Consider the following 12,469-nt stretch of genomic DNA (forward strand, 5'->3'; position numbering starts at 1 on the left):
TTTGGGGGGTAGGGTTGTTTGTTGAACATGTGGCAGATAACTGATGCCATGGGGAGGTTTAAAAGGATGGGCTGCTAGAAAGAGCCGCTCCCCATGCTGTGGCTTGCTCTGTCTTGAAAAGGGAGGAAAAGAAATGTGAGTTTTTTTAACTCTTTCAGCCTCTGTCCTCAAGATGCCTGTTTTCAAAGTAACAAATGGGAAAGTGAAAGAGCTGCTAACAAGCTATAGCCTGCTCCCCTCCCCCCAGAAATGGGGCAGCCCTAATTTCCAGCAGCTTGCAGTTGTGCCGCATCATGCATTACTGTAGACGGAGCAGCCCTGGGGAGGGCTACTGAATCACAGGGCCCTGGCCCAAGAGGATGAGTCAGTAACTATGGCTACCAGAGCTGCTTGGAAGCCGGTGCAGATACAGAACCTCTCTCCAGCAAGCTATTGCATATGCAAGTAACAGCAAAGAGAGGTCAAGGCTAAAGTGGAAAAATATTCCAGAATTGATTTCCACCACTGAATATAGTAAGACGACGAGGCCGGGCTTGCTTTCAGAGTCCCCTACATCACTTGCGGGAGGCTCACAGCAGTTCAAGGACAGCTTCATAGTGTCATTTCTTGTGAACAGGGTAGGAGTATTGGCTTAGCAGGTCTCCCTTTCACCACTGCTTCTGTTGGTTTAAAATGTTTATCTTCACCAACCAAGGGATGTATTTTTGGTTAATTGTGCCTTTTTGGCTATTTCGAAGAGAGATTTGAATGGGTGCAGTGTGGAGAAAGGAGAGCCGGGGACATGGTGCATGCTGTTGGGGCCCAAGGCAAACGAATGGAAACTTAACTTTCACATGGTCCGTTGCAAGGCAGGGAGGAATCATAGCTATTGAATTATTCTAATGTAATTAGGACAGACGCATTCTTCCTTGCTTATCAGATCATTTCTGGTATTTTTTAAAGGTCATTTTAGAATCCTGATTTCAGAAGATGTTGCTTTCATTCTGCCCAAATGCTTTAAGGAAATACTTCAAGTGAAATGCTTTTTTATGATCCTCTTTCCCATTTTCAGTCTCCCTATTTCCCATTCCATGTTAACATCTGTTTTTTTAAAGATCAAAGGAATATAATTATTTTGATTTTTTTTTTTTAAGTTCCAGAAGTGACCTAAAATATTCAATACATGACCCCTAGTTTACATACATTTAAAGACCTCTGAGGAGGCTCACATTTCTAGAGTTACTCCTCTCCTGCATGGACAGTCATCTTATAAGTAGGATTTGGATGTTGAGATGCTTGAGGACAGAAATTGCTTGGCTATCCTGACAATTGGGTAAACTCCACTAGGAAGTTTTCTTGCTATATGGCTTCTTTGCCCAAAGCTCCAATTACATCTCCCCATCACTGCACCTCAGGTGGACTGGGTTGGATATAATGCACTTCAGAACTGTTTGGGAAGCCCTGTTAATTTTTCATTAAGTGGATAATGGTGCTGCATGTTTTAATGTCCATTCTGCAAGTCTGCTGGGAGCGGGGGGGTTGGATGGCAGTGGGCTGGAATGATCCGGTTCCCCCTTACTCCATGAGCTGCAGTAAGTAAACAGCTCCCAGCCCCTCGCCAATCTTATTAGAATTGAACTTTTGCTCTGCTGGCCCATTAGCAACTCACTAGTGTGTTTCTAATGTTTCAGGAATGACCATTCTAATTATTCCTTATTGACTGCTACAGAAACCATAGCACTTAATGGCAACATGTTAATGGTCTATGGGTATTGGTCAATAATTCATATGTGGAGAAACAGTAGAGAGCCTGCTTCCTCTAGGACATTAGCCAAGCCTTCTGCAATCTTAAAGTGCTAGGATTCTTCGCCTTCTAGATCTCACCTCTCTTAGTGGTTGTGACTGAATCATCACCTTTGTTGAATGTTTGGTCTTGAGGGAATCAAGTACTTTTGCATCCAGGTCAGGGAAGTGGACCATTGACCAAAGCAGTCAGATTACAGAACTCGCTCTCCTGGGATTGGGAGAAAACCACTAGCCCCAGGGAAGGAGTTTCCATTGCTCTCTGCTTCTTATCTCTTTAGGTTGCTCGGCGTTGGGGCATCCAGAAGAACCGGCCAGCCATGAACTATGACAAGCTTAGCCGTTCTCTACGCTATTACTATGAAAAGGGCATCATGCAGAAGGTGAGCAGTTACTGGGCCACTCTGACCACTTTCAAGGAAAATGTCAAGGGCTTCTCTTATATGACTGTTTAGAGTGGCTGGGAGAAAATGTGAGTCTCATAAGTGATTCTGGGGTAGGAAAAAATCCTGGGAGCACAAACTTGAGAGTCAAATGAGATATAAAGACCACTTTTAATGCTCTTGGGTACACAAACTCCAGAGCTTGCACATGGAACATACTGTAGGAAAATTAGGAACTCTGCTTTACTTAAGTTGCCTCTGATTACAAAAATGCCCAGAAACATAAGCCAACAATTATATCTATAAAGGAATATGTGAAGGAATCAACTTGAAGGCCTCTACTCCCATAAGAGCTGAGTTGAAGTCTTTAGTTGTCAAAATGCCTAGACTTTTAAATACCTTGATTTAATACTCTCAATAGTGTTAGAGGAGTAAGGCGATCCTATTTCTCTTTAAGAACCTATAGAGGGATGCTTGGGTGGCTCAGCAGTTGAGCGCCTGCCTTTGGCTCAGGGCATGATCCTAGGAGTCCCGTGATCAAGTCCCACATCGGGCTCCCTGTATGGAGCCTGCTTCTCCCTCTGCCTGTGTCTCTGCCTCTCCCTCTCTCTCTCTCTCTCATGAATAAATAAATAAAATCTTTAAAAAAAAAAAAAAAAAGACCTATAGAAAAGACTGGAACTCAAGTTTAAAAACCCAAGGTTTGTAAAATGGCAGCAGAATCACCTAGCACCGGGTCATTTTTTGCAGAATAAAGGGTAGAGCAGATTTTGAGGAAGCCAGTACAAAATCCTCATTGGGATGCATGGTGAGAGACCACAACCTGAAAATCCTGTGGATAAGCAGAAGATGGGAATGGTTAATCATTGGTTCATCTTTCTTAGCCACCGTATTTTATGCCGTGCTATTACCCACGTTCTAGCATTTACACATTTAGGCAGTCTGGGTGGTGGCCGATAGGATGCACTTGGCAGAAGCAATATGGCCATTGCCGCTGAGAACTTGCCTATGCAGAGACCAGACTTATATTTCCCATAGCAGATGGTAATGTGACCCTATATTCCTCTCACCACCTTAAAAAATATTAAACAGCTTGCCACGATCCTCTGGATAAAGAAGTAAAGATAAAGTTTTATAGACTTTCTGGTGGTTCATAAGATTGTAAGGCTATTCTCACTCTGGACACCATCATCTAATTCCTGTTTCCTCACTCAGACTTGACTGCTTTCATTGACAAGGCCATCTTCTCTTAATTAATGTAGTATTTGTTTACCAAAGAATATATACCACATGTATATAAGTTATCAAGCATATTAGGAAATGAAAAAAAAAACCACCTATTAAACTATCATCCTATTTAAAAACTAGAACATTCTTAATGCCTTCATTACCTGGCCAATCATCTCATCACTCCTAAGAATCTGAAGTCCTGAGGCTGGGTCTCTTTTCTTGCTTCCAGTAGCACCTGCGCACATCTCTATCACGGCCCGTCTCTCTGTACTGTAAATTACTCATTACTTGTCAGCATCCCCCACAGGAGTGTAGTAAGCTCCTTTGGTGTAGAGCTGAGGGTTTGACTTCAGTGCTTGGCACAGAGTTGATAGATAATCTAAAATGGGCAGTCACTCGATTTCTCCTTTTTGTAAAGTGTACAATTCAGTGTTTGTTTTTTTAAAGATTTTATTTATTTATTCATGAGAGACACAGAGAGAGAAGCAGAGATACAGGCAGAAGAAGGAGCAGGCTCCATGCAGGGAGCCCGACGTGGGACTTGATCCCAGGTCTCCAGGATCACACCCTGGCGGCACTCAACTGCTGAGCCACCCTGGCTGCCCAATTTAGTGGTTTTTTAATTTATTCACAGAGTTGTGCAACCATCACCACGATCCATTTTAAAACATTTTATCACCCCAGAAAGAAACCCCAAATCCATTAGCAATCACTTTCCATTTTTCCCCAAACTTCATGCACGTGCGTACACACACACACACACACACACACACACACCCCTTTTAGTGTTAATACTGTCAAGTGGAATCCTAAAATTCAGGAAGAAGAGCTGTTACTCCTTTGCTGTTCCCAACTCCAGATCCATTCTGAGGGAATTTGACCAAGATACAATAACTTGAACTTCTAGCAGTGAGTTGTCCCTATGACTAGGGACTTCAGTTGTTTAAGGAAGTAAAAAAGAACTTTATTTCTGAGAACAAAACAGGCAAAGAGTACAGGAAGGCACAAAAATGAGGCTTGGATGCGTTCAGATCCTAACATTCCCACTTATTAGTTGGATGCTTTGTATTAACCTTCCAAAGCTTCTATTCCCAGTAAAAGTGGAGATTAAAAAACAAAAAACCCTGCTATCCTGTAATTTCACAGGATAAAATATGTGAAAATGTTCCAGAGATAATAATGTGCTATCCAATGTGAGGGATTGTTGTTACATATATTACATGACCCATGAGTAAAAGAAAACTAATTAAAGGTGAATGATAGTGTGCCCTTATGGGAAGAGAGATAGGAAAGCTGTATGTAGTCCCTTATCCTCCGTTTTAGTGACTGAACCAGGTTGGGAATCCATCCATTACTGGCCCCTGATCTCATATTATTTCCACTGTGCCCTTCTGCCTCACTCTTCTACATATGCATACTGGCTTTAGGGGTGGGGTGTCAGAAATTCAGTGTAAATCTGTAGCTTAAAAAAACCAAATAGGGTTGATTGGTTGTGTACATCAAGTTGCCACTGTAGCAACAGATTTTTTTAAAGCCAAGATTTGGAAACAAAGCCGTATTTCTGCAATTACAAAGAGATTTTAGAATCCCAACAGAATGACCGAAGGGGGCAGCCCGGGTGGCTCAGCAGTTTAGCGCCGCCTTTGGCCCAGGGTGTCATCCTGGAGACCCGGGATCAAGTCCCATGTTAGGCTCCCTGAATGGAGCCTGCTTCTCCCTCTGCCTGTGTCTCTGTCTCTGTGTCTCTCTTCTCTGTGTATTCTCATGAATAAATAAATAAAATCTTTAAAAAAAAAAAAAAAAAAGAATGACCGAAGGGTAGGGTTAAACTCAGCCTTTTGAATTTTAAGCCTAAAATGTTCATTTTATCAGCAATTTTAGCGGCCTTCCCTTGCCCCTTTGTATTACCCAGGCAAAGCACTTTATCAGGTTTGATTATCAGTGATAGTTGTCATCTTGCACTGATGCTAAACAACCAGCAGAGAATGGGTGACCCCGTTGACCTGGATGGCTCATCAACCACATCATGAGGCCTTAGAATCAAGAACTTTGGGTTCTAATAAATGCTATAATGCAGAAAATTCATAAAAAGGTAGTTAGCGGGATCCCTGGGTGGCACAGCAGTTTGGCGCCTGCCTTTGGCCCAGGGCGCGATCCTGGAGACCCGGGATCGAATCCCATGTCGGGCTCCCGGTGCATGGAGCCTGCTTCTCCCTCTGCCTATGTCTCTGCCTCTCTCTCTCTCTCTTTCTCTCTGTGACTATCATAAATAAATAAAAATTAAAAAAAAAAAGTAGTTAGCAGTTCTTCGGTGTAACAGAACGATAGAATGCATAATTTAAAACCCCAGGTAAGCCAAAAAAGCAATTCTCTTTGGCTTTGGAACACATTTAAATTTCCACAGAAGCTCTCTGGTCAAATTCCTAACCCTCCAAAATAACAAAGCCATACTGTGAAGACTGTGAACCTTGGAGGTAACTGAAAACATGGTCTTTCGGCCTTTCACTTTTCAATCCTCCCTGTTCACACCGAGCACTGGCCTCAGCATAACCTTTCTTTCTAAGCTGTGAGTATAACACAATGAGAATTTTCCTCTAAAAGAGCCTAAGTAAATAAATAAGTAGGTGAGCCTATCTAGTGTGAATTTGAAATTCAGATATCTTCAACTGCTGAGCTGTGGTGTCAACAAAACACTCGGCAGATAACAAGCCCCCAGGACTTATCAGAATAAATCTCAATGATTTGGACAATCAGCTGCTAATGAGCCTCCTTTGGTCCCTGGCTCCTTGAGACCTTGATGAAGGACAAACACCTGGTTATCCTTCCCTTGGTTCCTCCGCCGTCCCCCTCCATACCCTGTTCCAGCTGGGCCTGAGAAGGTGTGTTTTTCTCTCCCAGGTGGCTGGGGAGCGATACGTCTATAAGTTTGTGTGTGACCCGGATGCCCTCTTCTCCATGGCCTTCCCTGACAACCAGCGTCCGTTCCTGAAAGCAGAGTCCGAGTGTCACCTCACCGAGGAGGATACCCTGCCCCTGACCCACTTTGAAGACAACCCGGCTTACCTCCTGGACCTGGACCGCTGCGGCAGCCTCCCCTACGCCGAGGGCTTTGCTTACTAAGTTCCCGAGTGGCTGAGCGGCCAAACCCTAGAGCTAGCAGTTCCCATTCAGGCAAACGAGGGCAGTGGTTTTGTTTGTGTTTTTGGCTGTTCCTAAAGCTTGCCCTTTGAGTATTATCTGGAGAACCCAAGCCGTCTCTGGATTGGCACCCTCAAAGACAGATACCTTGGCTGGGGAGTGGGAACAGGGAAGGGGCAGAGAAACCACCAAAAGGCTGGTGCCTCGGCTCTGATCCTGACAAGGTTTCTGGGAAGAGATTGCAGTGGAGCCTCCTTCCCATGGACACTATATGCAAAGCAATACCTTGTTCAGGGTAGTGCCCACAAACCAGGACAGAGTGTGTGACAATCTGCATTGATCGTGGACTACTAATTGCCTTTACATAGAAGGGCTCTGATTTGCACAATTTATTGAAACAGAAATGACAGACCCATAGAACAGTAGGCTAAGAAGCTGGGAAGGCTCAGACCATGAAGGGTTAAAAAGTCTATCTTCAAATTGGGAGAGCTCTTCTAGCTCGAGCTGCAATGTTTCCCCTCGGTCTAGAAAGAAGGGGGGAAAGTCAGAACAGCTGTTCCCCACTCCATGGTTCTCAAATACTAAACCGTTGCGACTCTTGGGAACCTTCTAGCCATGTGGTCACCAAGTAGAACAAGCCCCCTTTCTCTTCCCAGTCACACGGCTGTGTGTGTGGACGGCTTTCATTTTAGAAGGGTGATTTACACTTTTGACAGTATTTTGTTTTGCTTTGATTCGGGGGATTGTTTTGTTTTGGTGGTTGTTTTGGAAAACCAGTTTATAAACTGATTTTTGTAGTTTTGGTATTTAAAGCAAAAAAAAAAAACAAATCTTTTGGTAACTGTGCACTGCGTCCTAAGCAGGGCAGTGCCGACTGATGACGCTGCAGCTTGAAAGGGGCTTTGCTGGGGGCGCCCCCTTAGCCGTGCACAAGCCCATTCTATTGCCTGCTTTGTGCTTTCTGCACCAGACAGCCTGATGGAACATTTGCACCTGAGTTGTACATTTTTGAGGTGTGCAGGGCAGCCCGGACACACCACTTAGATTCTATGTGTATAGTTCCCCGTGTTTTCTAACATGCCCTCTCTGGAAAGCATATGTACATAATACATGTCATGTCCATTCGAAACCTGGCCACCTGGCGGGAACCCTGGGGATTTCTCCCCGGGCATGACCGATGACAATTTCCATTTCATCCATTTGTTTTGTTTTCTTTTTTTTTTTTCTTCAATTCTTGGACTTTCAACCCTGCATATGATTCAATAGGGTTTGAGATGTACATGTGACACTGACAGGTAAAACAGTGCTAGCATTTGAGTTTCCTGCCACCTTAAAAAAAAAAAAAAGTTTACTATGATTACTGTATTATATCAGAAAAGTTTTAAACCACCCAGCTAAAGCTATGTGAAAGTTGGCCTCAAAGTGGAGAAGTTCTTAGAAGTGGTAATGCCTTGCTGCCCACTCTGCTGATAGGATTGCTCCGCTGATAGGATTCCGTGCTCCCCGCAGCACTTGGCAAGTTAACCCTGACTGCTGGTCTTCATGTGCACAAGACAGTGCTGACCCGGTGAGGGGAAGAAACCTGCTTTGATTGTTTGCCTCTCAAGGGGGGTGCGTTACAGTCTTCACCAGCACCCCCCCTTTGACCAGCAGCGGCACATCTGCGAAGAGGTTCATAGGGCTGAGGGGTGCGTTTTATAGCTATGAAAACATGAGGTTTTCCTCTATTGGAAGCTAATTAGCCCGCCAAGGTATTGAACCTCTAGCTTGGGCCTTAATTAGCATTGTACTCTAATCAAAGGACTCTTTCCCGACCATATTTATAGCTCTCTAACCTACACATAGTCTATATATAGATGCATATTTTACCCCCAGCTGGCTAGAGATTTATTTGTTGTAAATGCTGTATAGGATTTGTTTTTTTCTTTCTTATCCTGGTTTGGGTTTTCTTTTTTTGATGGATTTATGCTGTCTTAGCAAGTTTGAAAATAACCCTCTGTAGCCTGAGCTCCCCCTTCCCCTGCTGTAACCACGGGGCCTGTGCTGGTACGGGACACAGGATGGCGCATCACCGTTGCATTCCCATTGGACTCATGCACCTCCCGGATGGTTTTGGTTTTTTATTTTTTTTTATTTGTTTTGTTTTGTTTTATTTTTGCTTCTTTTCCAGAGTGTGGAAAGTCTACAGTGCAGAAAGGCTTTAACCTGCCAGTTGATTTGAAATACTTTCCCCTGCGCAGGGCCGTATGCATCCTGCCAAGCTGCGTTATATTCTGTACTGTGTACAATAAAGAAGTTTGCTTTCAGTTTACCAAGTGCCTGAAACCTGCCTCTTTCTTGCTCTCAGTGGTCTAATTTGAAAGCAAGCGGAAGCCACCTGGCTTTCTCTCTCCCCTTCCCCCAACCCCCATTCTCTCTCCTTCCCTCTCAGCTCTTTGGCCTTACCAGTGGACTGGAGCTGAGAGTACTTAGAGGAACTATTACCTGGACATAGAAGTGCACAGTGCTCTTTGGCCTCCCCTCTTTTTTTTTTTTTTTTTTTTTTTGGCCTCCCCTCTTAAACTCTGGCTAAAAATGGGATCTGAAGGACTAGGAGATAGAGAGGTCCTCTTCGCATCCAGTAGTAAGCTGAGACTACCCCATCCCCTTGAGCCCGCCTACCTGCTCAAAATTAGTAACAATTTTTTTTAAGATTGTATTTATTTATTTATTCATGAAAGACACAGCGAAAGGCAGAGACGCAGGCAGAGGGAGAAGCAGGCTCCAGGCAGGGAGCCTGATGTGGGACTCAATCCCAAGACCAAGGATCACACCCTGAGCCAGGGGCAGGTGCTCAACTGCTGAGCCACCCAGACGTCCCTAGTAACAATTTTTTTTAAAGCCTAGCTCCCATTTGGATCCTAGGTTGTGTGAATGATGACTGACTAGGCTAGGACTAGGAGTTCCAGAGTAAGTCTAGCTTAGCCCCCTGGATACATTCTTGAAAAACCAGGAAGCACCTAAGAAGTTTATTACTAATTCTCCCCCCAACAAGCTTTGATCTTAGCAAGTAAAATTTTTACTAATATCAGGCTGTTCCCTAGAGAACGACCACAAAGGCTTCGGAAAGTCTTGGCCTGTTTTTTTCCTAGCTGTGGGGCAGGGAGAAATTTTTCTTCCCAGTTTGTCTCCTCGTGGGCATATATCGCATGGGGCAAGTGTAGAAGGGAATATCCATATACAGTGTGCAGGGCTGTGTGCAGGGCTGGGTCTTGCCGTGTTGCTCTTTCACTCTATTCTGCACCTTCCTTTGGGCTTTTCAAGACTCCTATTACAGTAGAGAATTAAGTAGAACCTTTTTCCAGGGCTCTGACAGAGGGCTTTCTGTAAGTTTATCTACCGTCTGTCTTTCACTGTTTTACAAGCCAGTGAGTGTACAAACATCGGAGACTGAATCGGAGCTGGTGAGGCATGAATGCCTGCCACATAAACCCATTAGCTCTGACAGATGAAGAAAAGACGCTTGGGGAGAAGGCAGGGGAGCCCAGGACAAAGCGAACTCTGCCTCTCCGCTTCACCACGATAAGGCTCTGACAGTCAGCTTCCCATTATTCACGGGCTCATTATCCAGCCTGGGCCCAGACCCAGATCGTTAACCTAACGCGGGAGGTCACCAAACACTGGGCCGCCCTTACAGCATTGGGCGCTAGGCTAAGGAAGCCCAGAAAATGTGAAGTTTACTCTTCATCGAGGTCCCCTTTCATGAGCCAAGCCAGGCAAACAATGCTTACTCAGTTGCTAGATGACAAAGAGGTAGTGTGAGGGCAAAAGAATGTGGTCATGAGAGCCAGAGTATGTGCAGAATCTAAATTCTAATGCAGCTGGGACAAACGTATACGAATGTGAAAGAAAAACACACACACACCCAGACGGTTGGATACCCTAGACAACCCCTTGTCCGGTAGTACAGGTGGCTGGAGCTCAGGGTATAGCCTCTGGAACACAAGCAAAAGGAAAAAAGGCCAGAAAAGCATCGATTTTAATACCTGTATGTGTAAGCATTGTTTTGATTTAGCATGAGCGCACTGTACTTAAAATAGGCAGTGGGTGTGAGAGTGGCACACGGACAGCCTCTGGGTCCTGATCCCAGCACGCTGTTGTCCCATACACTGGTCATTGAGCGACCAGCTTTCTTTAGCTCCTCCACTTAAAGACCTGACTCTATACCCAAACCTTGGTTTGTTGACCTTGGCAGTGAAGCTCAGATAGCTAACCTTTGAATGGCACTTCACAGTTTACAGAGCACTTTTTCGTCCCCATTATCTTTTTGGCAGGACTTCTTAAATGGTAACAGCCTGTTGAAACTGAATCTGAAAATAAGGCTGTTAGCCTCCCAAAGTACTTTCTTGGAATGTTCAGAGTGGCTACTGTGGGAAGAGGACTAGACACGGGGGTTCTGGCCCCAGCTCTGGGATTGACTGGATTAACTCGATGATCTCTGGGCCATCCTGGCCTAACCTCCCAGGCCAGTGAGGGCACAGATGAGCCACTACTTCCAGATCTCTTAGGAGGTATGGGAGAAAGGAGTTCCTTTGGGAGTTCAAGGTGTGTGTATGTGTGTGTGTGTGCACATGCACGCACATGTGGACACCTGCGTGCACAGGTTTAACAGCTAAAAACATTCTCAAGTCATTACTAGTAAGGAAGCTCTGAAGTGTGCTGAGTCCCATCATTAAAGATATATGTCTGTTCATTTCCCAAGCATCTACTGAGCTAGATGCCAGGCACTGCTGGATCCTGAAAATAAATGATTTAAGATGACAGTTTTCAAATAAAGCCCTGTTCATGGCACAGTAATACATGCAGTGATTCCTTAAACGCCCTGCTCACGAGCTCATAGCAGCTCATACTCAAACTCCACTGATACCACCTTATTCTGACCACACTGGCCAGAGGCTGAGGAGGTGGGCATCCCTCCACCCACTGCAGCCCCTGCCCCCAGGGCTGTGAACTCTTCGGAGCGCTTCCTACCGGGGAGAGCAAAGGGTAAGCCCCAGGGTCAGTGTGCTGGGAGCTGTTGGTAGATGAGTAACTCAGGTGGGCTGAGGGGACCTGGAGCAGGTATGGTTGTGGTTGCTACACCTACTTATCACATGAACAGGGCTCTCCTGGATGACCTTGGGTTTTTGGCCTCCCTACTTCAGGTGAGTGATTCTTTGCATCCATTGTTCTGTTCAAAAACATCAAGCACCTTTTTTTTTTAAGAAACTGCAGTAGACACTTTGGGGTGGTGGGGGTCACACAGGGAAACCCACCCTCCCCTTAAATGGCTCACAGGCTAGTGGGGAAAATATTTTTCTACATGAAACTAGAACACAAGTTAAAACTTACTATCAGTCATCCAATAAGTAGTGCCTATTCTATGCCAGGCCCTGCTCTAGGATTGGTGAAAGGGAAAAAATGGGTACAAGTCTCTGCTCTCAGGGGTCTTACATCTGGGGGAAGGAGTGAAAAACACATGAAACAAGTGATAGCACTCATTAGATGGTGTTAAGTACTATGGAGAAAAATAAAGCAGGGAAGGGAAATAGTGAATGGTGAGGTACAGGGGTTGTGATTTTAAATAGGGATGTCAGGGATGACCTCAGAGCTGGGCAAAGACTTGGAAAAAATAAAGTAGCCTGATGGATACCTGGGAAGGAAGAGCATGTAGACAGAGGGAAGAGCAAGTGCAAGGCCCTGAAACTTTGAGTACACATGGAATATTTAGGAATAGTAAGACCTGTGACTCTAGATCAGAGGGAGTGAGATGCAGGGCATAGTTAGAAGCAGAAAGAAGAAATTCTGGTTGTATCATCTCGGGCCAGGTAGGCTCTTTAACGACTGTGACACTGGGGATGCCTGGGTGGCTCAGTGATTGAGCATCTACCTTTCACTCAGGGTGTGGATCCCAGGGT

At 44.9% G+C, this 12,469-nt stretch overlaps 1 protein-coding gene across 1 annotated transcript in view; it reads left to right on the forward strand.

Moving 5' to 3' along the window:
- Positions 1-8,844, forward strand: part of ETV5 (ETS variant transcription factor 5) — a 59,720-nt gene extending 50,876 nt beyond the window's left edge. Inside the window, exons 12-13 of the mRNA XM_041731857.1 lie at positions 2,064-2,165; positions 6,294-8,844. Coding sequence (XP_041587791.1) covers positions 2,064-2,165; positions 6,294-6,515 — 324 coding nt within the window. The 3' untranslated portion in view covers positions 6,516-8,844. The remainder of the gene's footprint in view (positions 1-2,063; positions 2,166-6,293) is intronic.
- The last annotated feature ends 3,625 nt before the right edge of the window (positions 8,845-12,469 follow it).

The sequence above is a fragment of the Vulpes lagopus genome, chromosome 17 (genome assembly GCF_018345385.1).
Source record: "Vulpes lagopus strain Blue_001 chromosome 17, ASM1834538v1, whole genome shotgun sequence".
Lineage (NCBI taxonomy): Eukaryota > Metazoa > Chordata > Mammalia > Carnivora > Canidae > Vulpes > Vulpes lagopus.